Genomic DNA, 27,381 nt, shown 5'->3' with positions numbered 1-27,381 from the left:
TTGGTTTGCATGTACGAATATATTTACAAGGTGGCTGTAATACTAGTGTGAGTCACTACTTCGGCTATTCCGTCAATATGACGTGTTGAACGAGTCCAGCTTCTGGGTTACCCTGGGACCTGTAACACACACAACGTCATCATGACATCACCTAGACACAAGTTAAGGGAACAGGTTGTACACAGTCACCTTCTGGCAACACGTTCAGAAATGAGGGGATACAGAAAAACAGATTGGCGTCATACTGTACATGTCTGAAAATTAGGAGATACATACACGTACAATGTACAATCACTTATTGGCAGTATATCGAACAGTGGGGGAGATACACACAATCACTTATTGGCTGTACATCCAGCAGTGAGGGAGATTTACGGCTTCAATTTCCTTTCGAAGAAAGACATTCGAACTACTTGTGCCACTTTTAAAAGTCACTCTTTAATGCAAAGAAAACAGTTCGTCAGCTGCGATTGAAAGAATAGCCTCATTGACTCTTCCAGCTGTTGCTGACTGGTTTCGAATGATAAGGAAGTCATGAGCTCTTCTGAGTTCGGCGAATAGATTAAAAAAAATAAATATGCTGATTACGGTCGTGGTATCATCTGTTACTAAGAGTTGAGAAAATTTGGGCATGAATTTTGTTCTTATTCATGAACAAAGGATTCTTTTAAACGTAGTAGATCTGCAACATGCGACTCAAGACTATTTGAATATTCACTTCACCTCAAATTCAACAGCTTTCACCGGCTACACTCAGACCCAGGAGTAACCAGCAGGCTGCAAAGGACAGCGTGGTTATTTAGTAAATCTATGTGGCATTGTGCCTGCCCCTGCCACGTAGACAGAAACTTCAACATTCCGAATTGTGCGTTGAGGGCTTACTTCCTAACGAAAAAACTAACCGTTTCCAAAACTAAATAAAAATTAACACAATTACGAACATCATCGTCGTATTAGCAGCATTACTGACTTTGCATGAGCTTCGTCGAAATAATACTTAAAGTAAAGATAATAATCTATATACTAATAATAAATCTGTAGCCGAAATTTTTCTGGTAATTTTCGATTTTCCAAAAATAATTGGTCCTAACATATATAATTAACCGCCCTCAAACCGAAAATCGCATTTTTGAAATTTTTGTTTGTATGTCTGTCTGTATGTTTGTTACCTTTTCACGCGATAATGGCTGAACCGATTTATATGAAAATTGGAATATAAATTAAGTTCGTTGTAACTTAGATTTTAGGCTATATGGCATTCAAAATACTTTATTTAAAAAGGGGGGTTATAAGGGGGCCTGAATTAAATAAATCGAAATATCTCGCTTATTATTGATTTTTGTGAAAAATGTTACATAACAAAAGGTTCTTTAAAAATGATTTCCGATAAGTTTTATTCTTTACAAAATTTTGATAGGACTGATATTTAATGAGATAAATGAGTTTTAAAATTAAAATAACTGCCATCTAAGGCCGTATAATGAAATAAAAAACAAATGACTTCGTGTATAAGGGGCCTTGGACAGCAACAATCGAAAGCTATGAAAGATAGCCTACAGAGAATGTTTCTGTGTTTGTATGAAGTAATATCGGAAGCTAAATTAACCGATTTGTATAATTAATTATTATTTCACCATTGGAAAGTGTAGTTTCTCTAGATGGACATAATGCTATAATGTTATTACAGTAACTTCTGATATAATATAATGTAATGTGATATAATATATAATATAATATAGTGTAATGTAATATAATATAATATAATATAATATAATATAATATAATATAATATAATATAATATAATATAATATAATATAATATAATATATGTAATGTAATATTATATAATATAATTTAAGTTATTTGAAGGGTTCAGAACCATAGTGGGCCAAGCGCCATTTACTGAATACGTAGAAAACAAGGGTTAAAATTAAGTTATTACCATAATTCAATGGAAACCTATAACAAGTAAAATAAAGTATACACATTAAATCTAAATGATATCAATGTTCATTAAACTATGGTTGCATGTAATAAAAATTAGAAACATGTTAAGGGAATTGTCATTGCACCAAATGAGTGTCTCTGGACCAAAATGATCGCATTTTAATTATTTGGATGCAATTTAAATTAAGTAACATATTAAACGATTTATCCTTCTATCAAACACGAATGTTCCCTGGATCAAATGTCCTATTTTAATTATGTAATTACTTTATATTTATTTCTAACGGGTGCAGCGGAGCGCACGGGTACGGCTAGTAATAATAATAATAATAATAATAATAATAATAATAATAATAATAAACACTTTTCTTTAATTCTCACATGCCATAGTCGTAGAAACGTTCAACGAATTGGCTCCGTCATCTGTTCGATCAAGAGATACTTATTCCCCAACTATACACGCCGCGATTCTACAGGGTGGACATAAGTCACGATCGGATATGTTATATGTTAGTTTATGAAATAATAAAATGCCACAAGCTACTTAAAAACGTTATCCATTGAACTCGTCAATATTAATGAATGGAAATATACAAAAAGAAACTTACGTGGACTTACTGGTGTCGTTATCGAACACCGCGCATTCGTTGGTCATCAAGACGTTACGACGAACCGCTAAGGTGGGGAAAGCAGAAATGAAATTTTCACATGCGTCGCATAGCCTATCCATATTCCGGCCTAACTCTTCTCTAACTGGAATCCCGTGCGGCCCTGCGCGCAGAACCCAGAGATGCATTTTCGCTGGGAGAAAGATCGCGAGGACTTCTTGGGACTGACATCCGCTATATTCTCCGCTGTCAGCACTGCTGTTGTCGGTACACTTCCTACACTTCCCGAGGCCTTAAATTTGTCGCACTCTACGAGTATTTCTGAGGTCAGTTGTGTCCGGAAACTTCTGTGCGTCTTGATAATTCCGGATCATGTTGCACCAAGTTTACATGCCTCCAGACTTACAGGACTGCTTGAAAATTTTCGACTGTAGCGCTCTCAAAATTAAGTAGCAGGAAAAGTAAATATAAAAACAAATGGTACTGCAAGCATCTGTTCAATATTTAATTGTTACATTTTGTAGTCCTCTGTAGCGAAATAGCGGCAAGTTATGAAAGCTACATATAGTCCCGTCGCTCTAATTTCTGGCAGCCAATCACGTTGCAGATCGGCTACATTTAAACGTGTGCGTCTTGTGATTCGCTGATGAAGATATTAAGCATTTCCTAAGGCTGGATAAATACATAACATAATCGCCCGCCATTTTGGCTCTTTCGTTGGCGTTCGCAGAAAGCACACGAGGACGTTATTTGCCGCTCAATTATTTGCTGAATTACAGTGCGTTTGATTTATTATCATAGGAGCTACGACATGATAATGTTTAACGGTGTGGCAAATAGATCCCTCGTCTGGTAGCTCAGCAACGAAAGAACAAAAATGGCGAAAGATACTACCTACCTAGACTTTATAGAGCCTTGACTTCCTAAGACATAAGCAAAGAGGAGTCACGCCGGGAATAACAGCGACGCGACTATAATATTCAAGGAACTATTATCATACATTTTTCTTAGAACGCACAGAAATGTATAAATATTTTCCAAGCTTATGGGAAATAAAAAAGTTATAACAATACTAATAAAGCGAAACTATAGATATACCACAGTCTAGTATATACGGTGACGAAGCTCAATACGTAGTAAATATGCATCCATAGGTGGTTGCTAACCACTAGGATCGCTATTAACGCCTCATTACAGACAATGCGAATTAGTACCTGCACAGTCTATTGTTCCTAGTACCCTCATAAACTCAAGCTTCGTGAATGGTTATATTATACTTATTTTTTTGAAAGATGGGACATGACAGTTAAGCGGCCGAGCTTGGAACTACAGTGCCGTGTTGCCAATATAGACTACCACGCTGCCAGCTGATGGAAGGTAGCAATTGTCGTTAAGTTGGGTGACGTTAAAACATTCATTAACAATTGACGTGAAGGTAAGAAAACAATACAAAAATCGACGAGAATCAAAGACGAAACGTACCAATGCTAACATTGTGTGCACAATAAATGTCGCCAAGAGAGCTATTAAGCACTCGCAACGTGCGAACTGTAAGTTTGGCAACTCAACCGTTGTTACCATAGCAACAGGCCTACCACGCTATGTGACATTCAGTTGTTTTTCCGATCGCAACGCTCCTGTCATGTCCCATCTTTCAAAAAAAAAAAAAAACAAGTATAGACTGTGGATATACTACTTAAAAACAGCGCCAAGGAATCGCGAACAAATGAACGGAGAAGCATGCAGGAATTCTCTTTCTCGTGTGATCACATTTCTCCATGGGAAATAATTGACTTCAACGACCTCTTACGTCTTCTTGGTGAACTATAAGTCTAGGAGGTAAGCCTGAGTATGTAAGGCCAATCATCCATTCAGACATACCTCCAGGTAACTCTTTGCGACTCTCATCGTGTTACCTGCTAGTAGTAATAGTTGTAATCGTTGTAAGAAGGGGAGTTCTGCGCCTGCGTCTTTGTCTGCGTAGCTTTGACTTGCTGGGCTGGCTTTGACACCGCGAAGCCTATCCTGTTGTTGCCCATGTCGAACTCCGTGTAGTACTTCCTGAGGAACACGTCGCCCAGGATCCAGTTGCCCCTCGACACCAGGATCTGGCACGTGCCCTGCAATAACAATGACAAGAGTCTATATGGCTCTCTGGACAGCCTGTGCTTCCCGACGTACAACTTGTGAAACATGAAGGCACAGCGGACACCTAGGTCATTGCATTTTGGCTCTGTGCATCCCCAACTCACCAGCTGACCACACTAAGTATGTAGGTAACTACTCTCACCCCCTGCCCTGGCCCCATCGGGGATGGAGCTCGACCTTGTCCGCCACAACGATCGGGACTCGAACCCGGGCCGCGTGCGTCACAGCCTGTCAGTCAGCTTGGGGGTAGTACTGTGAGGACACCATGCCAGAAGACGTCAACAAATTTTGTATTATTGAGAAACTTTCAATTGAACCAGTCTGTGTTTGAAAACTATCGTGTGGGAATTACAATGGACATGAGAAAAAATGAAATAGGAAAAATCATTCCATATTTTTATGGCTCTCTATAAACCTGCAGTTTTGTTGATACGCCCATCTGGATATTATCACAGGAATATTGTTTAGCGCTTACTCAGAAACGTGGTTAATATTCACGGTAAAAAAAGAAACGTGAATATTTCCAAAGTTCAACGTGACATAAGAACCAGGAAAAAGAAAGACTTGTGCCTAGATTAGATTTGAATGTTCGTATTTATAACATAACTGAACAAAAATTGGGGTAGGCTGTATCGGGGAAAACAGGCGCAAGCTCTATGGGTGAAAACTTCTTGAGGATGAGATGTATCCGCTCTCACACTGCATATGCCTCGACATTGTCAATTTTCTGTCCTTACCCAACTTCACTGGCCAGTTTAACTTGTCTGCTGATTGTTGCCTGGTTCGTTAGGAATCTCTGTGAACGTTCTATTTCTGTCGCTTCACATTCTCGAATTACTCCATCTCGGCTTTCGCGCGATCTGTCAATTAGTGCTTTAACTTCCCCTCTGCCGCGGATAGCTAAATGACGTCACCCACTCCAACTCAACGTCATGTTGGATACATTGATCCTTCGTCTGTTGATCGCCGTTTACTTCATCGGAATATGTCGCGTAGTTTAGAAATAACAGGCGTAACAAAACTGGCGCGAAAATGTGTTGGTCGACTTTCTCGGATGGCACCCTAGTAGAGGACGGAACTTGTGGACGTATTCACGACAAAAAAGAAAGGCGTGTAGCCAGGATGACGCGCTCATGTCTGAATGAAGCAATCTTGCTTCGAGATAAGATTGACAAGAACGATTTGGAAGGGTAGGCGAACAGCCATGACGTGCAATCCCGTCTGCAGATCGTGTATTCTGTACCAGAAACGGAATTTTTTCCCTTGACAAAAGTTAATAAGTAAAGGCTGGTTCACAATAAACCGGAAACGAGAATCGGAACGAAAACGAAAACGGTAAGATTGTTAAAATTTGTACATTTAAATGTGAACATTCACAATTAACGAAAAGCTTGCTGGAGCCCGGGATCGGGAACGGAGAGTTGGCCAAGTTCCAACTTTGACGTTCACGTTTCCGATCACAGCCCACTAGATTCATTCTATTGCCATGTAAAAGCTATTTTGTCGTCATATATTATGTAGCAAGAAGACCGTGACATAACCTATGCATTATTTTGTTCTGTGCTGTGCATCATGGAGCAAGTTTTATTTGATGAGATTCTGATATTGAGTGTTGAGGAAAATCCTCACGTTTACGATAAGCGGCGCGCCTCGTATAAAGATGAGAAAATGAAGGAGAATACGTGGCTTTCAATAGCTGCATCTTTGAACACCGATCGTAAACGAATCATATTTTATTACTGTATTGGTTGTATTACACACTACATATTCACGCTTCAATTCAATAACTACTGTTGTGTTCATTTTTGTTCTATTACAAATGTTTCTTCTCTAATTATTTTACGTTATGGTAGACTTAAAATAGGTTGTGATAATAAAGATGCATGGGCATATTTATAGTACCGTACCTAATGAAATGTTTCAGTTCAAATTTCGAAATTGGTTAACCTGTAATTATGTTGGCTGCCTTGTACTCATGAGAGAACGCCGTTGGTCAATTATACACAAATAACATCAGAATGCGTAATATCGACTTTACATATCGTTATTGACATGCATATCGATATGCATAGTCGTCTACGTTCTCGGTTTATTGTGAATCAAAAATTTTCATATTCACGTCCTCTGCTTCTCGTTTTCATTCTGATTCTCGTTCCCGGTTTATTGTGAACCAGCCTTAAGTTGTGTGCACTCACGTATCCGATGTTGATGGTGTAGTCCTGGCCGGACAGGCTGAACTGATACTTGCCGCCCAGCACGAACGTGAAGGTGGGCAGCTGACTTGACTTGCTGCATGAAAGCTGCAAACAACGAAACAACGTCACCATTATCAGCATAATCAGCAGCGTTGTGAAACTACCGCCGTTGTTGTTTTGGGGAGGAACATTTTGGGATTCCACCTTCATGATATACTGCAGGTTCCATCTGCAGGATGCGAATGATCGAATATTTTAAGTAGCTTATAATTTTTGACGTGTATGTGTTTTATTGAGCAATCTGATTTACACTTCATGCAGTAATATTGTTCGTAGATTGTGTGTATTTACCTTTCACTTCTTAGTGCATTCACCGCAAACAAACGAAACGGATCTTGTATGTACATTGTGTGTCGTGAAAGTCACAAGTATGCGACAACGTGAACTAAAAATAAAGGATTTGATGAAGATAATACTTCACGTCTACATTCGATCCACATTAATACGAAAAATAAAAGGATTTTCTGCAACGGAAGTTGCTATGGAAATACTAGACAAGTCAGCTCTCTTGAGACGTACAGAGACATCATTTTATTTTTACTAACATTTTTAATATTAACCTGTCTACACCTTTAGAGAACCGGAAACACAGTTTGCTATCCCCTTCCACGACTGGAGTTCGATGATACTGGCGTAAAACACAAACAAATCATTCTACTAGGTATAGGAAGGAAGAAAAGTAGTTCATCCATTTACGTAAACTAGGAAATATCGCGATTATGAGTTTGATAATTTTCATTAGGTTTTTGTTTAATCAAAGTACAGTACTGTATTAACAATAAGTGTTTTTACTCACGAACTGAGCTGTCCATGTGGACGTATTCATTATGCAGTGTATATTATACTGTCTACAGCACATTAGCGTACAATATAGAGAAAGAAGTTAAATTGAAAAATAATCATATGAATATTTAAACACAATTTTGAAAATGGTGGCCGTTCATTTCGATACAGGCTTCAGTTCTTTTGTGCATATTATCGCACTATAGACTATTGCATCTAATTCCAATTACCAGTTTCGTCCTTCGTATTAGTAACTCATGTTGAAATAATTCTGTACCTACTCTACGTACTGTAAATTCAATCTTCACTTTTGCGCGACTCGAAAATATAAAATTACTCAGACATGCTATCTACTGTCCGTCAAAGTGGTTATTCCGCAGGATTGTAGAAAGGGGGGAAATCACGTGACAGTTAATTACTAAACGAGGCCCTTTTATTTAAGTTAAATTAAACAGCTGTATAATATTACGTAAAAGCCCAATTCCTAACAGAAATTAATGTTTTCACAAAAGAGCTAAGACAGCCCAACTTTTACAGAGGGGCGAGCAGATGCAGGTGGGGGAAATCGGGATGCGACGTAGGCAAGCGGACAGTACCTGTGCGAAAATATGATTCAATATTGAAAGCTCTTTCGTCACTGGAAAACGCGAACATATTTCTGGAACGTACTATACTCACTAACTCAGTACTGCTTACTATCTGCGGTCTTGGATCTGTGTGGAGGACGGTTGAACTTCATTAGTAGAAGGGGTGGGAGTGAAGTACATTAAAAAACTCAGGTACAATAAAAATTGAAGTAAAAATAAAATGTCCCTGTATGTGCTGCTAGTAGTGACGTCTTCTGTGCAAGTGTAGCAGGTTGCGGTACACTACGGGGAATTCAGTGTACGTACAGGTATTGCGATGAAAACTGTTCGTGGTGAAACAAGGGAGTTAATATGAATTCATTGTTCTCGACAGCAGGAAAACCTGTTTGCGAAAGCTCAAAAGCAAAAGGCGTTTCGACTGAGTAACAATTGGAGTTACTGCAGTCATTGTGACGACATGTTGAAAGATAAATATAACAACACAAAGAGCTTAAGTGATTATATAAGTTTTTAGGCTTTCACGGTGACTGTGATTGGTTAATCCACCGTGAAAATGTCAAGTTCCAGGACATGGTGGATTACGCAAAAGTCTAATTCCAAGCTTAAGTAATTGTTACCATGACTTTCCGTATACTAGATTCCCAAGACTGCAAAGACTTGCTGCACGTATGTTGCATCAACATAGATATGGGAACAACTATTTTTTTTAATGAAAATAGCAAAATAAAATACAGAAGCTCATTGTCAGACACGAACTTAACGCACAGTGTCAGGCTGAATGTCGCCCAGTCACTGCGTTCGAACATCGGGAAACTGGTTACAAAAATGAGAACCAACACATCCAGAAAATTATCACAAAATTCATCTGGTGTGTTAATGTTTAAAGAATATATTTTTTGAAACAGAAAGATGTTTATTTTTTGTTATTAAATTAAATTTTCTTTATTTAATGACGCTCGCAACTGCCGAGGATACATCAGCGTCGCCTGTGTGCCGGAATTTTGTCCCGCAGTTGTTTTACTTGCCATTAAATGTACTGACATGAGCCTGTCGAATTTAAGCATACTTAAATGTCATGAACCTTGCCCGGGATCAAACCTGCAACCTCGGGCACAGAAGGCCAGCACTCTACCGACTGCGCCACCCAGGCCGACGTTTTGTTTTACGAAGAGAATATTTTTGTTTCTGTATTACTGTTATTAATATACTATGCCGTACATATAATAAAAGAGTATCCCAATTTATTTCTAAAAAGAACGTTATTACATTATTTTTATAGCTCACCAAGCTTCTTTAGCTCTAACGAACCAGTAAAGCTATCATTAGTTTAGTGACAGAAATTTCCGCCTTTAAATGTTTACTGGTTGCAATACAAAACAGCGGAACGTTTCGACGCAGAATTGTTACATCTGGAACTGCTCGAGAGCCAGATGGAGATAATGTTAACCATTTAAGAAACGATCGTTTTGAAAATTTGAGTGACACAACATTTCGTGAAAGATACCGCGCGACGAAGAACGTGGTAGTCAAAATTTTAGGAGAAACTGATCATAGATTAGAATATAATTGTGTTCTGTCAATATCTGAGGAGAGAAACGGACATCGTCTGGAACATAATTTTGAAGACTTCAGTCAGAAAATGCTTCAAATTTAGGATTCCTCTCATACAGTATCGCCATAAGCACTTTTCTGAATAAGTCATCTACCTCTTCTGGTTCGAGATGTGGGAGTGCAATGCAGTTTCAAAACTGGCCTCTTCCGCTATTAGAGTGTGAGATGGTAGTCTTGGATTTTCCTCTGCCGACTTTGACTGCGGTGAGACCTGCACCCGGGACCGAGATTGGTTGTTTACACTTGAAGTTCAGACATTTTTGGATACAGCCCAGCGAGCGGGCACTATGCTTGGGGTGGGTTCGATTCTCGCTTGGGTTTCCTCAAACAGTAAGACAAATGACGGATAATCCTCTAGCGAATGATAGGCGTCATGTCGCCAACGCCAAGAAACAACATAGTTGCTGATATGCCGTCTGTAAATGCTCATCGTATCAGCATCAACAATATAAGCGTGATGGTGTGTAGCATTGCAGTGGGACACGTGCACAGGCTGTCCAATTAAAAGTCAGACATTCTTCCTTCAAATTGAATTGAATTGAAAGAGGAGAATTGGGAGGACAAATTTAAAAGGTACGCAAAACGCGTCCTTGCAAGGGGTTCGGGGCTGCAAGAAACTAAATATGTCAGCTCCAAGCCTGTTGGTCAGTAGTCTCACTCCGGGTTACGCTGCTCCACCGAAGGAGCTCTAGAAAATTTTGAAGGGGAAAACCGAAAATGGACATAACCTCTTAGGTACCACATACGCGGGGGGACGGAAATGTGATCAAAGTGATCACGGGACAGGACTGGCTGGTGTAAATCTGCACATTGAAATGAACTGTGTCATTTCGCAGTGCAGGAGGAGTCGAGAAGACTCTGTCGTCTGTTGTTCGATGACAAGGCAGGTGAAGACCGCCAGGAGAGACGCCGTGAATTCTGAATCTACAAATTGAAAGGTTCCCTGTCCTTTCGCATTGCGACTAAATGAGTGACCTTGCACATGTATTTCGTAATCTATCTATATATATAATTTGAACTGGTAATGGAAATTACGGGTCAAACGGCTGAACGGATTTTAATAAATGGCCCCTCATTTTGAAGCTTGGAACGCAAACTTTTCGGAAAAGTAGTAGTTTTCAGTGAAATGTCAATTTTCCTACATAATTTTCCTATTTTCCAAAATCCATCTGTTGTCAGTTTTGAGAACTAATTTTATTGAAACACGGCCGACTTGATTGAATTTCAGAACAAAACACACACTACAATAAACAATAGGCTATTACACGAAGGCCATGACCTGCAGGATTGCCGACATATTTAGAGCTCAATTCAATTTGTTATTAAAAACTGATCCTGCAGTGTATACTTTTCTGAGTACAGCTGTGTATTGGATATTCAAATCTACGAAACTTGAGGTGGTTTGATGACATTGTTACCATTAGAAATTAAATATTATTATAGTTAATATCATGATGCGTCTATTTTTCATTAATTTTACATAATATTGATACTATATTGATGACATGAAAGTGAAACGTTTGAGGTTATGTAAGTAAATGTAGAGAATATCTTAATTTAGATCTTCATTTCTATAATTTACTGAGTGGCTGCTATATATAACTACAAAACTTAAGTAAGATAATAATATTGTTATTAAAAATGAAATATTTTTATACTTATTAAAACAGTGGGGTTAGGTCTTTTTCATATACTTAATGGCGGTATAGTATAGATATTGATATGTGTCATTGTCTTCAGTATTGGCTCGAGAGAGCGCAAAAATTACAGTTCCTAAGGAAAGATCAAAAGGTATTGCTTACTGATAAACTAAGAGGCCTAGAAAATTTTGTAGTCTCCAGATCATTTCAGCAAGATCTCTTAGTAGGATAAAATGATTTTACGCTCTACATTTCAAATTCTACATGCAGCAGCTATACGAAAATGCTATTGTTCGAAAGCTTAGCAAACCTGACATTTTTTTAACTTTCGCCTACAATCCACAATGACCTGAAATAGCTATTGCTATCGTCCTGACATTGATACTTGCGTTTTCGCATTGAATCTCAAAAACTGAAGTTGGATAGGTTCAAGAAAAAGTATTTGGCCTAAAAAAATCTACTCAGAGGGAGTATGTTTCATTATTATGGAAGCAAATAACTACAAAAAAGAGAAGTATTCTTCATTGAAAATAAATCTGAAAAATATTTATTTGAACGTCTAACGAACTTAGTTTGCAGCAGCATTTGCTGCACAAGCCACTAGTTTTATAGATTCTGTACTAGGGAATTAAGTTGTTTGTTAGTAAAAAGGGGAATTTATGGGGAAGGGCATATAGGTCCGTGGCCCATTTCTCTTAGGACTCATCCCGACATTTGTCTTAACGCCTTAGGAAAACCACGGAAATACCTTAGGCAGGGTGAGTTGTCTCAATATAAGAGACTAGCCAATTTGGCTTTTAGGAAGATAACATTATTATTCCTTTAATTTTGTGGCTCGTTTTGCAATAACGTGGACAAGCGCACCACTCAGATCCCTAGTGGGGTAACGTAATCTGTCGTGGACAAAGACACTGACCGTGCTCCTCCCCGTGTTCAGCTGGGGGATGCGCGCGTACACGGCGCTGGGGATCACCAGGGAGGACGTGCCGCTGTCCACCAGGACGGTGGAGCCCCCGGCCAGCATCTGCTGGTCGTCGGCCTTGAAGCTGGTGAGGTTCACCTGCCAGTACGTGTACATGTTGGTGTGGCCCACCAGGTAGCCGAACTGGTTGACGACGCTGACGGACTTGGGCACCACGGGCACGTAGTACATGTTGCCCAGGTAGTGGTCGGGGTCGGAGCCCCCCAGGAAGGCCATGCTCTGCCCGTTACTGTTCCTGCAACAGCGCAATTCGCACCTCCAGTAAAGTACTATCTATCGTACGTATGTCGAAAATCATATAGGCTATTACTTTTGTCATGGGAAAAGGAAAGAAGACTAGAGATTGGGAAAAAACTAATCCATGAGTCGGGATGTGAAAATGGGGGAGGAAATGATAGTAATAAGGGTGAGAGTGAAAGAAGTATCACAAACTACACCTACTAGGAAAAGAAAACTATAATTTGAGCATATCAACTCATAAAACTAAAGTAATGGCCCACAGTGGTAAATTTCCAATTCGTACAAAAATAATAGTTGATAATAAGCCCATAGAACAAGTATCTCATTTTGATTATTTAGGTTGTATGTCGGGATGAGCCCTAAAAGAAATGGGCCACGGACCACTTCCCTTCCCCCACTCTTTCTCTTCTACTATCACAAAGAACTTGCTAATTGCTTAGATAACCTGTACTATGATAATAAGGGAAAATAAATATACTGTAAGTTCACAGGGCTAACGGCTTCGAAGCTGGGTACCTGGTTCTAATGAAGTGCACTGGAAGCAATTTAAAACATAGGGGCATGAGATAATTACTCTGCCTGCCATTAAAATTCACTTCAATTAAATCCCCAATGTAAAAAAAAAAGAAAAAAAAATTAGGTTGTAATATAACTTATGACGTAGGTAGAGATGTTGACAAAAAATAAGCAAATTCCAGTGGATATGCGGAACAATAAATAGAACACTAAAAAATAAAACTAGAAAAGAAACAAAACTGAAGTTCTATAAAACTATGGCGGTGCCCGTGTTGACATATGGAAGCGAATCATGGATAATTAAAGAACGAGATAAAAGTAAATTACAGGCTGCAGAGATAAGGTTTCTTCGCAGAGTGAAGGGATGTACAAGAAGGGATCTGATAAGAAATGAGGATATCCGTACAGAATTAAATATATACAACATAAACGAAAAAGTTGAAGATTATAAAGAAAAGTGGAAAGAACACCTGTCTGGAATGGATAACGAGAGAATCCCAGCACTGATACAACAGTACCAACCTAAAGGCAAAAGAGATGTCGGACGTCCTAGGAAGAGGTGGAACTGAATAAAATGTGAAGACGGAACAGGCACTGAGCCTAAACCATGAAGTGAAGATGATAATGTGAAAGAAGTAACTTAAAAGACTAATACTGTGTCCGTTGGGGATATTTTTGGAGATTTTAAAGATTTTAGAAGCATGACGGTAAAAAAAATCGAGGAATTAAATGAAACGTTAAGTGAGCCGTGGAGGATAACGAGATATCGTGGGGAGACAAGCGAGCGCAGAGATCAGTGCTGGCTGATAACGACCTGTTTTACTAGTGACTAGTGTTTTCCGAATTAATGAGTGACCAATATTAGTGAACTAGTAAAATACCAAGAAAACAACAGGTGGAAAGATTACTATCAAGGCTTCAGAGTAACGAAGGTGTGAATAGTAAGAAATTATTGATGGTGCAAGTGAGCGAACTGAATAACGAATCGGCTGTAGAAGTGAACTGGTATAAACAGTGAGATAGCCTGTATGTGAATTAGTGGATAAATAACGAATAGCAAAAACAAGGTAGGATAAGTATTAAATAGACGAGCAAGAGGGAGATAGCTAGTGGGATTAGGGTAGTTTTATTAAACTATGCTGCAAAGAAGAGTTATTTGTAATGATTGTTAATGGTGGCACCGTATAAGTGGAAATGTGAGGTCCACCATTACATATAAGAAATCCTATGACGAAATATGTATATCATATCGTAGCACACGGCTCATGGTTCAATGAACTGTCTCCGAAACACGTTTCCAGGACGAATAATTTCACGATTTGGAGATTATTGCCCGACCGCCAAAATCTCCTGACCTGACTGCAGCTGATTACTTGCTATGGGGTTATCTCAAAAGTAGGGTGTATCGCAACAAGCTTTGCACCATCATCCAGTTGAAACAAAACGTAAGGAAAGAAATTAGTGCCATCGAACCTATTCTGTTGGGGCAAGTTATGTAGAACTTTCATAGCAGATTGCAGGAATGTATTCGTTGCCATGGAGGCTTCTTACGAAATGTAGTTTTTTAAAAAGTAATCAGACATTAATAAATTGCATTGTACTAGATTTCTTCCAGTATATGTTTTCTTTTAATTCGTCTTGAAAGTCCGACAACACGGCAATAAAAACCGTCATATCTCACTGACGCACCCTATATAATATGTCACTTGACTGGTAGTAAGAAAATGAACTACGAGGGTCACTCCAAAAGTAATGCACAACATTTATTTAAAAATTACATTTTTATCCTACAGCTTTGCTATTTTCACAGAATGTAGATATATCCTTTAGGAACAAATGTCACTTTTCCACATATTTCCCTCCCTTTCAACTGCCTTACGCCACCTTGAAATGAGGCCCTATATACAGTACCTGTATGGTAAAAGTCTGGACCAACACATCTGAGCCACTCTTTAGCAGCGTGCACGAGGGAGTCGTCATCTTCAAACCTCGTTCCGCGAAGGGATTCCTTCAGTTTACCAAAGAGATGGTGATCGCATGGTGCCAGATCAGGACTGTAAGGCGAATGTTTCAATATTATCCATCCAAGTTTTCTGATCTGTTCTGTGGTCTTGTGACTGACATGTGGCCGTGCTTTGTCGTGCAATAGCAGAACATCCTGCGTCTCCCGAGCTGGTCGAACACGACTCAGTCGAGCTTGAAGTTTGTTGAGAGTTGCGACATACGCGTCAGAATTAATAGTAGTTCCGTGTGGCATGATGTCCACAAGCAAGAGCCCTTCTGAATCGAAAAACACAGTAGCCATAACTTTTCCTGCCGAAGGCGCAGTTTTTTGTGAATTTGCATGATGCCACACCATTGTCTGCCTCTTTGGGTCCGATTCAAAATGGTGCAGCAATTTTTCATCTACTGTCACAGTTCTTGCAAGAAAGTCATGCCTACCATTCTCATATTCGTCCAAAAGTTCATTGCACACTGTTTTTCGGGTTTCTTTGTGGGCTTCTATCAATATCCTCGGAATCCACCTGGCACAAACCTTTTTTAACCCCAACTGTGTCAATATTCTGCACATACTTGTTTCTCCTATTCCAACTTGGAGTGACAATTCTTTCACTGTTACGCGTTTGTCAGCCACAACCACGTTAGCGCTCTGCACATTGTCAGGACTTCGTGCAGTGCAGAGTCTGCCGCCGTGAGGAGTATCCCGAATATTGTGGCGTGCTCTCTTTCACTAGATAATCTGCTTTCCCACCGACTAACCGTACTGCGAACGACAGCTGCATCTCCATACACCTTTTTCAACCTCTTGTGAATGTTTGCCACTGTCTCGTTCTCACAGCACAGGAACTCGATAACAGCACGTTGCTTCTGTCGAATGTCAAGTACAGCAGCCAGTTGAAGGAGTGCTATCACGGCGCCACTCACGGGAACGCCTTAAATTACATTTGAATACAAACAGGAAAGATGTATCTATGACCTCCATAAATTGCAAATGTGTAGAATAAAAAATAAATAAAAAAATTTCGTGCATTACTTTTGGAGTGATCCTCGCATAAGCAGGAACATAATTAGCAACATGATGAAGGAAAGAAGTTGTTACGAAAGGCATAAAAAATGCAATGGGAAAGCACACTTACAGGGCCAGGTAGAGAGAGAACACATTGGGGATGCCGTACTGTTTCACCAGGGTCTCGAACACGGGACTGATGTGGTGCGTGCGCGGGATGCCGTACTGGTCCGTGACCTGGTAGGAGGAGGTCAGCGCCGGGTACGACATGCCGAGGATGCCGTCGAAGTCCGCCTTGGCGAAGAAGCTGTCCTCGTGGTCCAGCACCACGAACTCCTGCCCGTGCGCCGTGAGGCCGCCGAACTGCGGACAAGTTGTGAACTACTGAGTGGGCGATAGAGGACTAATGGGGACAAGTTGTGAACTACCGAATTAACAAAATTACGTAACCCAGTTACTGTACATTAAAACTCTGCTTGTAGCGCCTATTGTACATTTAAAGGGCATAGACGTAAAATCTACAGGAGTGCAGTTCGTACTGTGCGTGATTGCCCTTGAATCCTGCTGCGACATTTTTAACCGTCGCGGATATATGTGACCAATGCCATTGTTGACTTACAGCTACTTTTAAAACCTCACGTTTATATTTTTACGTAAGTTTTTTTTTTTTTTTGTATTGTCTGGATTACTTACTTACTGGCTTTTAAGGAACCCGGAGGTTCATTGCCGCACTCACATAAGCCCACCATTGATCCCTATCCTGAGCAAGATTAATCCAGTCTCTATCATCAAATCCCACCTCCCTCAAATCCATTTTAATATTATCTTCCCATCTACGTCTCGGTCTCCCTAAAGGTCTTTTTCCCTCCGGCCCCCCAACTAACACTCTATATGCATTTCTGGATTCGCCCATACGTGCTACATGTCCTACCCATCTCAAACGTCTGGACTTCATGTTTCTAATTATGTCAGGTGAAGTATACAATGCGTGCAGCTCTGCGTTGTGTAACTTCATCCCTTTTAGCCCCAAATATTTTCCTAAGAACCTTATTCTCAAACACCCTTAATATCTGTTCCTCTCTCAAAGTGAGAGTCCAAGTTTCACAACCATACAGAACGACCGGTAATATAACTGTTTTATAAATTCTAACTTTCAGATTTTTTGACAGCAGACTGGATGACAAAAGGTTCTCAACCGAATAATAACAGGCATTTCCCATATTTATTCTGTATTTAATTTCCTCCCGAGTGTCAAGTACAAAGAATCCTGTTCCTAATTGGTGATTATCGTTTCCTTCCCCATAATACAATAAGTAATCGCCTATCTGTGATATGCCATTCCCATCTAACTTAACCTCTTGTACTCCCATGAAGTCTATTGTCGGGATTACCTAAATAAGTCTGGATTAACGATGTTTACCACAGTCTAGTATATAGTCACGAAGCTCAATACGTAGTAAATATGCATCCGTAGATAGTTGCTAACCACTAGGATCGCTACTATCGCCTCATTACAGACAATGCGAAATAGTACCTGCACAGTCTATTGTTCCTAGCAACCTCATAAACTCAAGCTTCGTGACTGTATATACTAGACTGTGGTTTTATTGTATTTTACATAACACTATTTCTTTAGCACGAAACGTTACCAAGGCTAGTAAAATCTTTTAGGTATTACTATTGCATATAATAATAATAATAATAATAATAATAATAATAATAATAATAATAATAATAATAATAATAATAATAATAATAATAATAATCAGGTTTAGGATCCGGGACACTTCAGCAACCAATGTGCGCTCAACTGACTATACGTAGAGTTACTTGACAGACATGCTGTGAATGTAAACAACGACGTCAATGTGCTTCATTATGTTCTACTGTTAATAGTACAATCTAGTGACGGTGGAAAATGAAGTAGGAGACGTACCTCACAGGTTTTCATGTCCCTCGGCGACGTTGAAGTCGTTAGCGTCACAATGAATAACCATGTAGTACATACTTCCAACTAGTTCGAAAAAATTGTTCACTATGAATTGAAAATGCACTATGATGGCCTGATTTCGAAAAAATACTGTACCTCTGATCACGAACCGGTTTGTACTCTAACGTACAGGTAAACAAAACTCAAAGCACCACCTCACTCCATCAGTACTCCGTTTCACTGTAACTTCACTTCATTCTTAAATTGTCTCGGATCCTAAGCCTGATAATAATAATAATAATAATAATAATAATAATAATAATAGTCTAATAATAATAATATAATAATAATAGTCTAATAATAATAATAATAATAATAATAATAATAATAATAATAATAATAATAATAATAATAGTAAACGTACTACGAGAAAGGACTCGCAGAAACCAAAAACAAAACAAGAATGATTGGCGAAAAACTTCTATATTATGGGCAATGTCTATGAAACTGGTGAGAATAGCAGTAGACTAGATTGAACCCCACTCTTGAAACATGAGAGTTATGAACCTATCACATAATTTCGCAATATCGTTACAAACATTCAGCTGCGAATGATATAACCGTTTATGGTTTATATTCTAGTGAAAAATATACAATTAGAATTAACGCATGTAAGCAAACGAACTTGTTTTTTTTTATGGATTGCACGCAAGAAGTCATTCTCAAAATTAAGACACTTTACTTCATTTTCAGCTGTACAATTTATGCAGATAGAACTGGAAGACCGCGCATTGTTCTTGAGGGCGTATCGAGGTAGCTGCAATCGCAACGCGGAAACGCGGTCGAACATAGCCTGGGCTCATGTGCACTGCTTTCCTGTCCGGGTTGTAAACGAGCCCCTTTGATTTATTTCATCATAAGTTATTCAAATTAACGTTTTCGGCCGGAGGAAGCTTATGTTTCGTTTGGCGTGATAAACGAAATGGTTGAACCGCAGTTTTATATTTGTTGGCCTTGAATGGTCAAATAAATCATTAAATTTAGCCTTTAAATTGCATCAAAAAATTTACACCTCACTGTCTGCAGTAGAGTCCGCAAACATTTCTAGCAGCCGGCCATTTAAACATTTTTCAGCCTCTCTTTTCTAAATTTCTGAATGAACGGCACTTTATATTTACCAGTGATTAAGGATAGCGTGATCACAACACAGGCACTGCCACAGTCTTTAGAAGATGTAATGTTACTGCAATAAACTTGCTGATTAATTATAATTTTTCACGGGCCTCCTGCTATCAAAGAACTTTCTTGCTATTGAAAAGTTCAAAAGAAGCGTAAAACGCAGTAAACGAATTGTTGACATTGGCAGTCTCTCTAGCGTTGACGTCGCAAAGGGAGGTAGAAAATAAAACTCTACAGAAACCTTTAAAAATTCTGAAAATTCAAAATTCCTCTGACCATCGAGGACATCATTTTCCTTCTGAACTCTAACTAAAATAAATAAATAAATAAATAAATAAATAAATAAATAAATAAATAAATAAATAAATAAATAAATAAATAAATAAATAAATAAATAAATAAATAAATACATAAATAAAATGAATGAATAAATAAATAAATAAATAAATACAATAAATAAATCAAATCCACCAGATTCAGTACGAAGACATCGAAGTTGGCAATACTGTAAATGACTTGAGGGGAGGAAATAACGGAATTCTAATTTAAATGTAAAATTCCCTGAATATATTGCTTAACCCTCTAAATGAGTTACGAAGTGTTGTTCTTCACTGTCTATAGCCCAGCGGAGATCTGCGCTATCTTCTGGTTTCCTGTTGTAGTGGGGTATGTTCATGAAAAGGGTGTGTGTTTGGAAATTGAGTTGAGTCTTTAGGATGTGATGTGGGTGTGTTTTGTATGTTTATACATTTCATATTGTTCTAGGGTGTCAAGTGTCTAGTTTTTTGGCTAGATGTGTAGTATTTTCATGTCGTTGTCTATGTTGCTGTAGTTGTGATTGGGGTTTGTGATGTGTTCTGCGTAGGTGAACGCACCCCTCCACAACAGGCAACCAGAAGACAGCGCGGGATCTCCACTAGGCTATGGACAATGAAGAACAACACTTCGAAACCAGTCGCCAGGTAAATTTTTAAATATTAACACAGTAAAGCAGTTGGAAAGTTAATCAGTGATATTTAAATGTTAAAAGTGTATAGGCCTATAGAAAAATGATGAGCTATCTCTTGCTTATATTGAGCGATTCAATAAATGTGTGCAGACATTACACAGAAAATAGAGGATGAACATTTTGAGATAGGAGCTTGGGGTCTGCGAATCGAGATTAAGATCAACTCTTTTTTCACTTTAAATACGTGGGTGAGCACTATAGCATACCTACTTGCGTAACGTACAAGATTTGCCTAAGTTGTTGGAGGGCGCGCCGTTTGCTGTCCGTGAGAGAATGTGGCTGTAGCACTGCCTCACTCCAGTTTAGATGTCCTCAACCATCTGGATGATACATTTCCTGGTCTCTGGATTAGTAGAGGAGGCCCTATTCTACCCTGCGAGGTCACCCGACTTGAATTTACTCGATTATTTCCTGTGGCGATATCTAAAGTCATCTGTTTATAAGAATTCAGTAAAGACGGACATGGAATTAGATGTCAGGGTTGTAGCCGCCTGTGATATAATTAAAAACACCCCAAACATGTTGAAAGGGAGACAATCTGTACGCCGATGTCATGCTTGCAACGAGATTAGTAGCAACTGCTGTGGTACATTCTCTACTCAGATTTGTAAATGGTATAAACTAATTATAAAATGTAAATAATATGGCAGTAGTGAGCGATGGCTGTGTGTAAGCCTTCGCCTGGTACGCACAGTGACGTCATCGGTGCAGAAGTGGCCCGAGCCGCTGCCGGTGCCGTAGGAGATGCTGGTGGTGTAGGCGCTGGGGTTGGGGCAGTCATACTCGTGGTGGTTGTCTGAAACAGTTTGCAGGTTTATTATACGTATTTTTCTAGTGCCCGCTTAAGGGTATATGCACGTGAACGACCACAAATATTATCAGAAAATGCATGCTCTAAATTTCTAAAATTTTATAAGAAAATGAACTCACAATTGGACAAAAATTACAAGGTACTCCAACAAGACTTATTAGAACTTAAATATCTGATAAAAGTATAAAAAATATTACTAATAATATTTTTCAAACCAGTTTTATCAGAGTATGAAAAAAAAGCAAAAAAAATTACAGTTACATCATTTCGTAACCATAACATTGTCTCGCTGACATCTTTAATATTTTTCCTACATGTAATAAACACTTATTTCTGAAAGGTAGACTACTCTCATACATGTAGAGTTGTTTATTTTAATACAATTAAGTTTTTATTTGTCCTATATAAAATATGTTAAAATTTACACAATGTTGTGTGACCTAATTTTTCTATTTTCAAAGAAATGAGGATTATTGTAGTCTACCTTTTGGATAAATGCATGTTAAATCAGTGTACAAAATTTCAGAATTCTATTTCTAATGGTTGTGGAGTTATGAAATAATATGTGTGAAAATGTCCAAATTTTGGAAAATTTAATTTAAAGTAAAAAAATGAATTCTTAAAAATATTATTATTAGTAGTAGTAACCTTTTTTATACTTTTATCAGATATTTAAGTTCTAATAAGTCTTGTTGTGGTACCTTGTAATTTTTGTCCAATTGTGAGTTCATTTCCTTATAAAATTTTAGAAATTTAGAGCCTGCATTTTCTGATAATATTTGTGGTCGTTCACGTACATATACCCTTAAAGGTTTCCAACTGACAACTACATCATTACGTATCATTTTGATTAGCCTGCTTGATATCCTCCTCATACTCTACGTTTCCGAAGGCTAGGAACCAATGAAACTTTTGAAAGGACGTATTAATATTTTCTACCAGGATCTCTACAACTTATAGCACGGGAACCCTGCTTTTAATGGAGTAATGTCAGGCGTTAACAAGAAATTGTCATTTGTGAGCAAAGACAAGTGTTAAATGCTGTAGAGAACGTTTCTCAAACTATGGTCCGCGGACCACCTGTGGTCCTCGCGGTCTGCCCTTATGGTCCTTCAAAAAAGACAGAAGAAAAAATAAAATTCAAACGAATTGCGTATCACACTATAGCTTAAAATCTCAGAGTTTGGAAATGACACGTGGCAATCGAATTTCACTTTTTCTCCCAGTACTGACATTTTATGAAATTTATTACCCTAACCGTCTATCGACTACCCATTCTACTCTCGGCAGCAAAAGAGGGATTTAAACACTATATACGAGATGAATTTAAATACTATTATAGTCACAATCATGCCATAAACAGGAAGTCGCAGGTTCGATTCCCGCTCGAGGTTGTGAAATTTTTCTTTCGTACTATGGCATGATTGTGACTATAATAGTATTTTAATTCATTAATATGTCACATCAACGGACGTGTATACGTCACCAAACATCGTAAGATGAAGATTATATATACGTAATGTTTCTCGACATCTTTTCCCTGAATATCTGGCGCCGCGCCTGTAACCCAGCCAGGGACCACCCGAATTCATAACAGAGGACCAAAGTACCGAACCTTAATTCAATTTTAAAATATACTGGTATTGAAATATGCTACATAAATGATAAATTTTCTTTCGAAGGGAACAAGAGTAAGGTGGTCCGCGGAACTGTTCTGACTTTAAAAAGTGATCCCGACTTCATAAAAGTTTGAGAAACGCTGCTGTAGAGCCATTGTGTCGTAAGGAAAATAAATATTCCCGCCTGGGTTAAACAAGCATTTCTCTGTTGAGAGACTCACTTGTTCACCATCATAGCACCGAGGTTGGCTCTGATTTCACACTCTCCCCATACAACAGTTATGCATTTTTAAGTTTTTACATTATCAATTTTGGTCCGTTATGTTTGCTAAAATTGCACTTAGGGAGTGAAATACTCGTATAATGAAGTAGCCTACACTTCTTCTATAATGTTGCATTATTCACACTGAGTTGTGTTACAGTGCTAATAGTTCATATTGTAGGCCTACAAGTCTTGCATAGTATTGTGTTGTTTTAATGCTACCAACGAACAACAGAATAAAATTGTCTGACTAGTGACCAAAACCATTGTGAAAACCACCAAAACCTCTCATTAAAAGTATCTGATCGTTCAGTGTGTTCTAAATTAATAATCTACTCATTCCATTCGTGTTCACAAAGAAACTGTTTGCTTTATCACCTTCACTTTAATTTTAACTACACGTAAAAAAGTTTGTAAACATTAAGGAAACAAATTTAGAAATAAATGAAATTATTATCGTTAGAATTAATAATTAATATTCTGAAGTCTTGAACTATATGCAAATTTTGTCGCAGTCCAATTACAGCAAGTTCATTTTAAGATGAGTTTGCTGAAAACGTGAAATATAAAGCAACGCGATGCCGAGGAAAGGGAAATGTTTACCATGGATAAACCAGAAAACTTTACACCAGCAAATGAGATGCACTTCAAAGTCAGACGATATCCAGATCACGCTTGGTGCTTGTCCAGTATGCACCGGCCATGCTATTTAGTTATATTCTTGGAAATGTCTCCTGTTGGCATTCTCAAAATTTACGCATGCCATTGCTGAGTGTTCGTGCTTTCTTTGTTAAGCGGAATTAATTTAGTTGTGTTTGAAAGTCAGAATGTATTTTGCTTGATTGTCTCACCCCTCCCGACTCATACATTCCATTCAAGTCCTATTCTCAACCCAAGTCAACTTAAGCATTGTTATCATATCGTGAAATTTAGAGTACTTTCCTAAAGGATTCTTCAAACTTTCTTTATAATTTGTCTAATTTGATACATTATATCTTTTAATGCAATATATTCAATTTATAATCTGATAATTGATACGATATTTCTTCTGCAAGACTTTAAAATTATTTTATGCTCGACCATGCCGAAATGTAGTAATTATACACCTGGTAGCAGCCCTTTAATGGACCTCATTAAAGTATATCTATTCATTAAAGTTCATTTGTTCCACCAATCACAAAATACTATTCATTGTAGCAATATGAAAGCGCAAGTATCGATTATTCTCGGATATGCAATCGAAAGACAACTAGCGCGAGATTAGACAATATTACACTCAGTCGAAAAAAAAACAACACACAAATTAACATCAATTCACAGTCATCTTCCAGCCTTTCAAAAAGCACATTCCCGCAAATTCATTTCATCAATTGCCGGAAAAAATCAATATGGTCGAGCATAAAAAGTCGCATGAAACTTGACTATAATGGCAATTAAGACGCTCGTATGAAAATTATGATACTCGCTTGCGCTCGTTTCATAACATACTTCCGTCTGAATTACTACCATTATAGGCTCGTTGCATAATGTACTATTATGTTTTGTACGGTTACCATTTCGTGCGTGTTAGAAGATAAATTAAAAAAAAATGAAACATGTGGTGTGTTCTCACTGATTTTTGGAGACGAAATTTAATTTTCTGTGAAGTCTCAGCACGTCACGTCGGGGACATGCAAGCACCTCGGTTCAATCCTTGCGAAATGTCGCAGCCTCCTCAGGCTTGTTCAGGATGATAACCGCAGCCACGATGACTTGGTCATCCTCGGGGAGTAGACCGGAAGAACCCAGAGTTCCTCGATAACAGTTGAGGCACAGGGTCCTTGTTGCATAATGCAATAAGAATTTACGACTTTGCTTCTAGTAAATACAAGCTAACAGTTTTTCCTTATTCCGCAGTGATAATGATAGTTATATGTAGGGACCAGACTTATAGGATTTACCTATTTCTTTCCTTACTTCTAAACTCATAATTTCTTAGATAATATTCCGAATCATGATCATAAGCAGGCTTAGAGACTTTAGACCCGATAGATGAAAACAGTGCGATTTCAAGTTGGATAGCTGGACTGTAGTGGGTGGGGGCAGTGAGGGCAGCGACCTACCTGTCGTCCCATGTGCTTTATTTACTCTGTCATACTCATAAGGCAGGGAGAGGAGGTACTGTTCTGACAATAAAAACAGTCCCGTACACCTAGTTCACTTTATCAGAAGAGAGGACAGGAGATAGCTAGTAGTCTAGTTTTGATCTGTACATGTGGTTATCTATGTAATTAGTCTAAGAATATATGCGATATTTTGTGACATAAAAGACATGCTAGCAGGGAAGAAGTCTACGGACACTGCTGGGTAGCGAAGATAGATTTCAATGACTTAGTGTTTTTTCGTTTTGCATTCATTACATCATCCACACCTGTGGAGTAACGGTTAGCGCGTCTGGCTGCGAAACCAGGTGGCCCGGGTTCGAATCCCGGTCGGGGCAAGTTACCTGGTTGAGGTTTTTTCTAGGGTTTCCCCTCAACCCAATATGAACAAATGCTGGATAACTTTCGGTGCTGGACCCCAGACTCATTTCACTGGCATTATCATCTTCATCTCATTCACACGCTAAATCACGTAAGATGTTGATAAAGCGTCGTAAAATAACCTACTAAAATAAATCCATTACATCATGTGATGTAGAGCGGAGCTTCTCCCAATATAAACTTTGTCTTGCCGACTACCGAAGAAAGTTTAGTTTTGAGACCTTCAGAGTGTGTGTTGTAGTAGGCTACATTGTAACAGTACCATGTATTGTACTTCATAAGTTGTGTAGAATTATTATGTATGTTGAGTAAGTATTGCACTTGTGCTTATGACAGAAGCCGAAAGGAAATGCATATTAATTAATTTTGAAAATTTCGCATGATAGGATTTTTATTTTAATCTATATAAAGATTAATTTTTTGGTTCTATAGAATTTTTCTCCTCTGACAATCATTTTATTGTAATGTTTGATAAATTAGTTGCCTTTTTTTGGAACGTCACTGTACAGAACCAGCAGACTGGACTGAACTTGGTTTCATGTACACATGTCTCTTCTTCTGCCGACTCCAAGAAAATGAAAAAGCTGCCTATAGTACGGACGTAGTAAACTTATTCTATCGGATCCAAAATCTCGATGTCTGATCATAAGAGTCGTATATGTAAATTCTGTTAAAAAAAAAGCGAAATCATAAATAAGAGGTATTTTTTCTGTATTCACTGCATTTTATATAAATATATTTAGAAATTTCAATACATCTTATAATTTTTACTTTCTTCTGCACTGGAGAAAGCGACCCAATCTGGAGTCTTTATCCCTTCAATCGTTTGTTAAAATGGTTACCATGGAATCCCGTCTTGCTTTGTGTAGCGGCCTGTTTCAGAGGCAATGATTTGAATTTCCACTGATCGCAGATATGGCATGCCAGTAGAAGGGTTGAACCTTCTGTTGAGGTGAACTGCGAAAAAGTCGCATTGTTGAAATTCGTGAAGCTTTCGGGCACGTTCCCTGATGGTGGCCTTGCATGTGCGGGTGCGAGCTGTGAAGTTTTCCGAGGTCTCCGTGCAGTCTGTCTTATTCTGGTGTTAACATTGGATTTTTATATTTTGTGTTTTGTTAAGCTATGCCAAAACAAGTGAAATCGCATTTATTATGACAGTGGATTGGAAATTATTCTATCTTTACCACCGAGGAAAACGTTAGGTTATTTAAAATTGACTGTAAGAGTGCATTTTTAATAATCAGGCAATTTTTGCGACTATTTCACATTTTGGACAAAAAAGAAACTAAAAATACATATTCCACTTATTACAATAATCTAAAATGGGCTTTTTAAAAACCTAAAAATCCGGTCTTTACTTATATGTAATAAATTATATTATAAAATTAGGGATCATATTTGTTTAATATCTGTATACTTTATATACACGTATGGTTTTATTTCTCATAAAAGGATTCTTTCTCCATCTTCAGTGCTATCAATTTATTATACAATAAGTAATGTCATTAATTTCAGCGGGTTATTCTTTGATAAATTTCAAACAAAAAAATTAAATACAATTTTGCTCGTTTTTGTTTCCTTTTCGAGATAAAAATTGCTCTGTATGAAAAATATTTCATAGCTTGTTTTGGGAAAGCCATTGATTGAATTCACAATATGCTCAGTCGGTATTATGATGATACGTGATTGAAAGAAGAATTTTAGTTTTATTTGATCGGAACAAAT

At 38.1% G+C, this 27,381-nt stretch overlaps 1 protein-coding gene across 1 annotated transcript in view; it reads right to left on the bottom strand.

Annotated features, from left to right (window-relative positions):
* Nucleotides 1-27,381, bottom strand: part of LOC138695129 (pepsin-2B-like) — a 41,648-nt gene continuing 14,267 nt past the window's right edge. The window contains exons 4-9 of the mRNA XM_069819548.1: nucleotides 21,135-21,238; nucleotides 16,455-16,687; nucleotides 12,496-12,796; nucleotides 6,899-7,003; nucleotides 4,472-4,675; nucleotides 1-119 (exon numbers count right to left, since the gene is read on the bottom strand). Of these exons, the coding sequence (XP_069675649.1) occupies nucleotides 4,475-4,675; nucleotides 6,899-7,003; nucleotides 12,496-12,796; nucleotides 16,455-16,687; nucleotides 21,135-21,238 (944 nt within the window). The 3' untranslated portion in view covers nucleotides 1-119; nucleotides 4,472-4,474. The remainder of the gene's footprint in view (nucleotides 120-4,471; nucleotides 4,676-6,898; nucleotides 7,004-12,495; nucleotides 12,797-16,454; nucleotides 16,688-21,134; nucleotides 21,239-27,381) is intronic.

The sequence above is a fragment of the Periplaneta americana genome, chromosome 2, assembly GCF_040183065.1.
Source record: "Periplaneta americana isolate PAMFEO1 chromosome 2, P.americana_PAMFEO1_priV1, whole genome shotgun sequence".
NCBI classification, from domain to species: Eukaryota; Metazoa; Arthropoda; class Insecta; order Blattodea; family Blattidae; genus Periplaneta; species Periplaneta americana.
The sequence above is the reverse complement of the archived record's forward strand: the minus strand, read 5'-3'. Positions and strand labels throughout refer to the sequence as shown.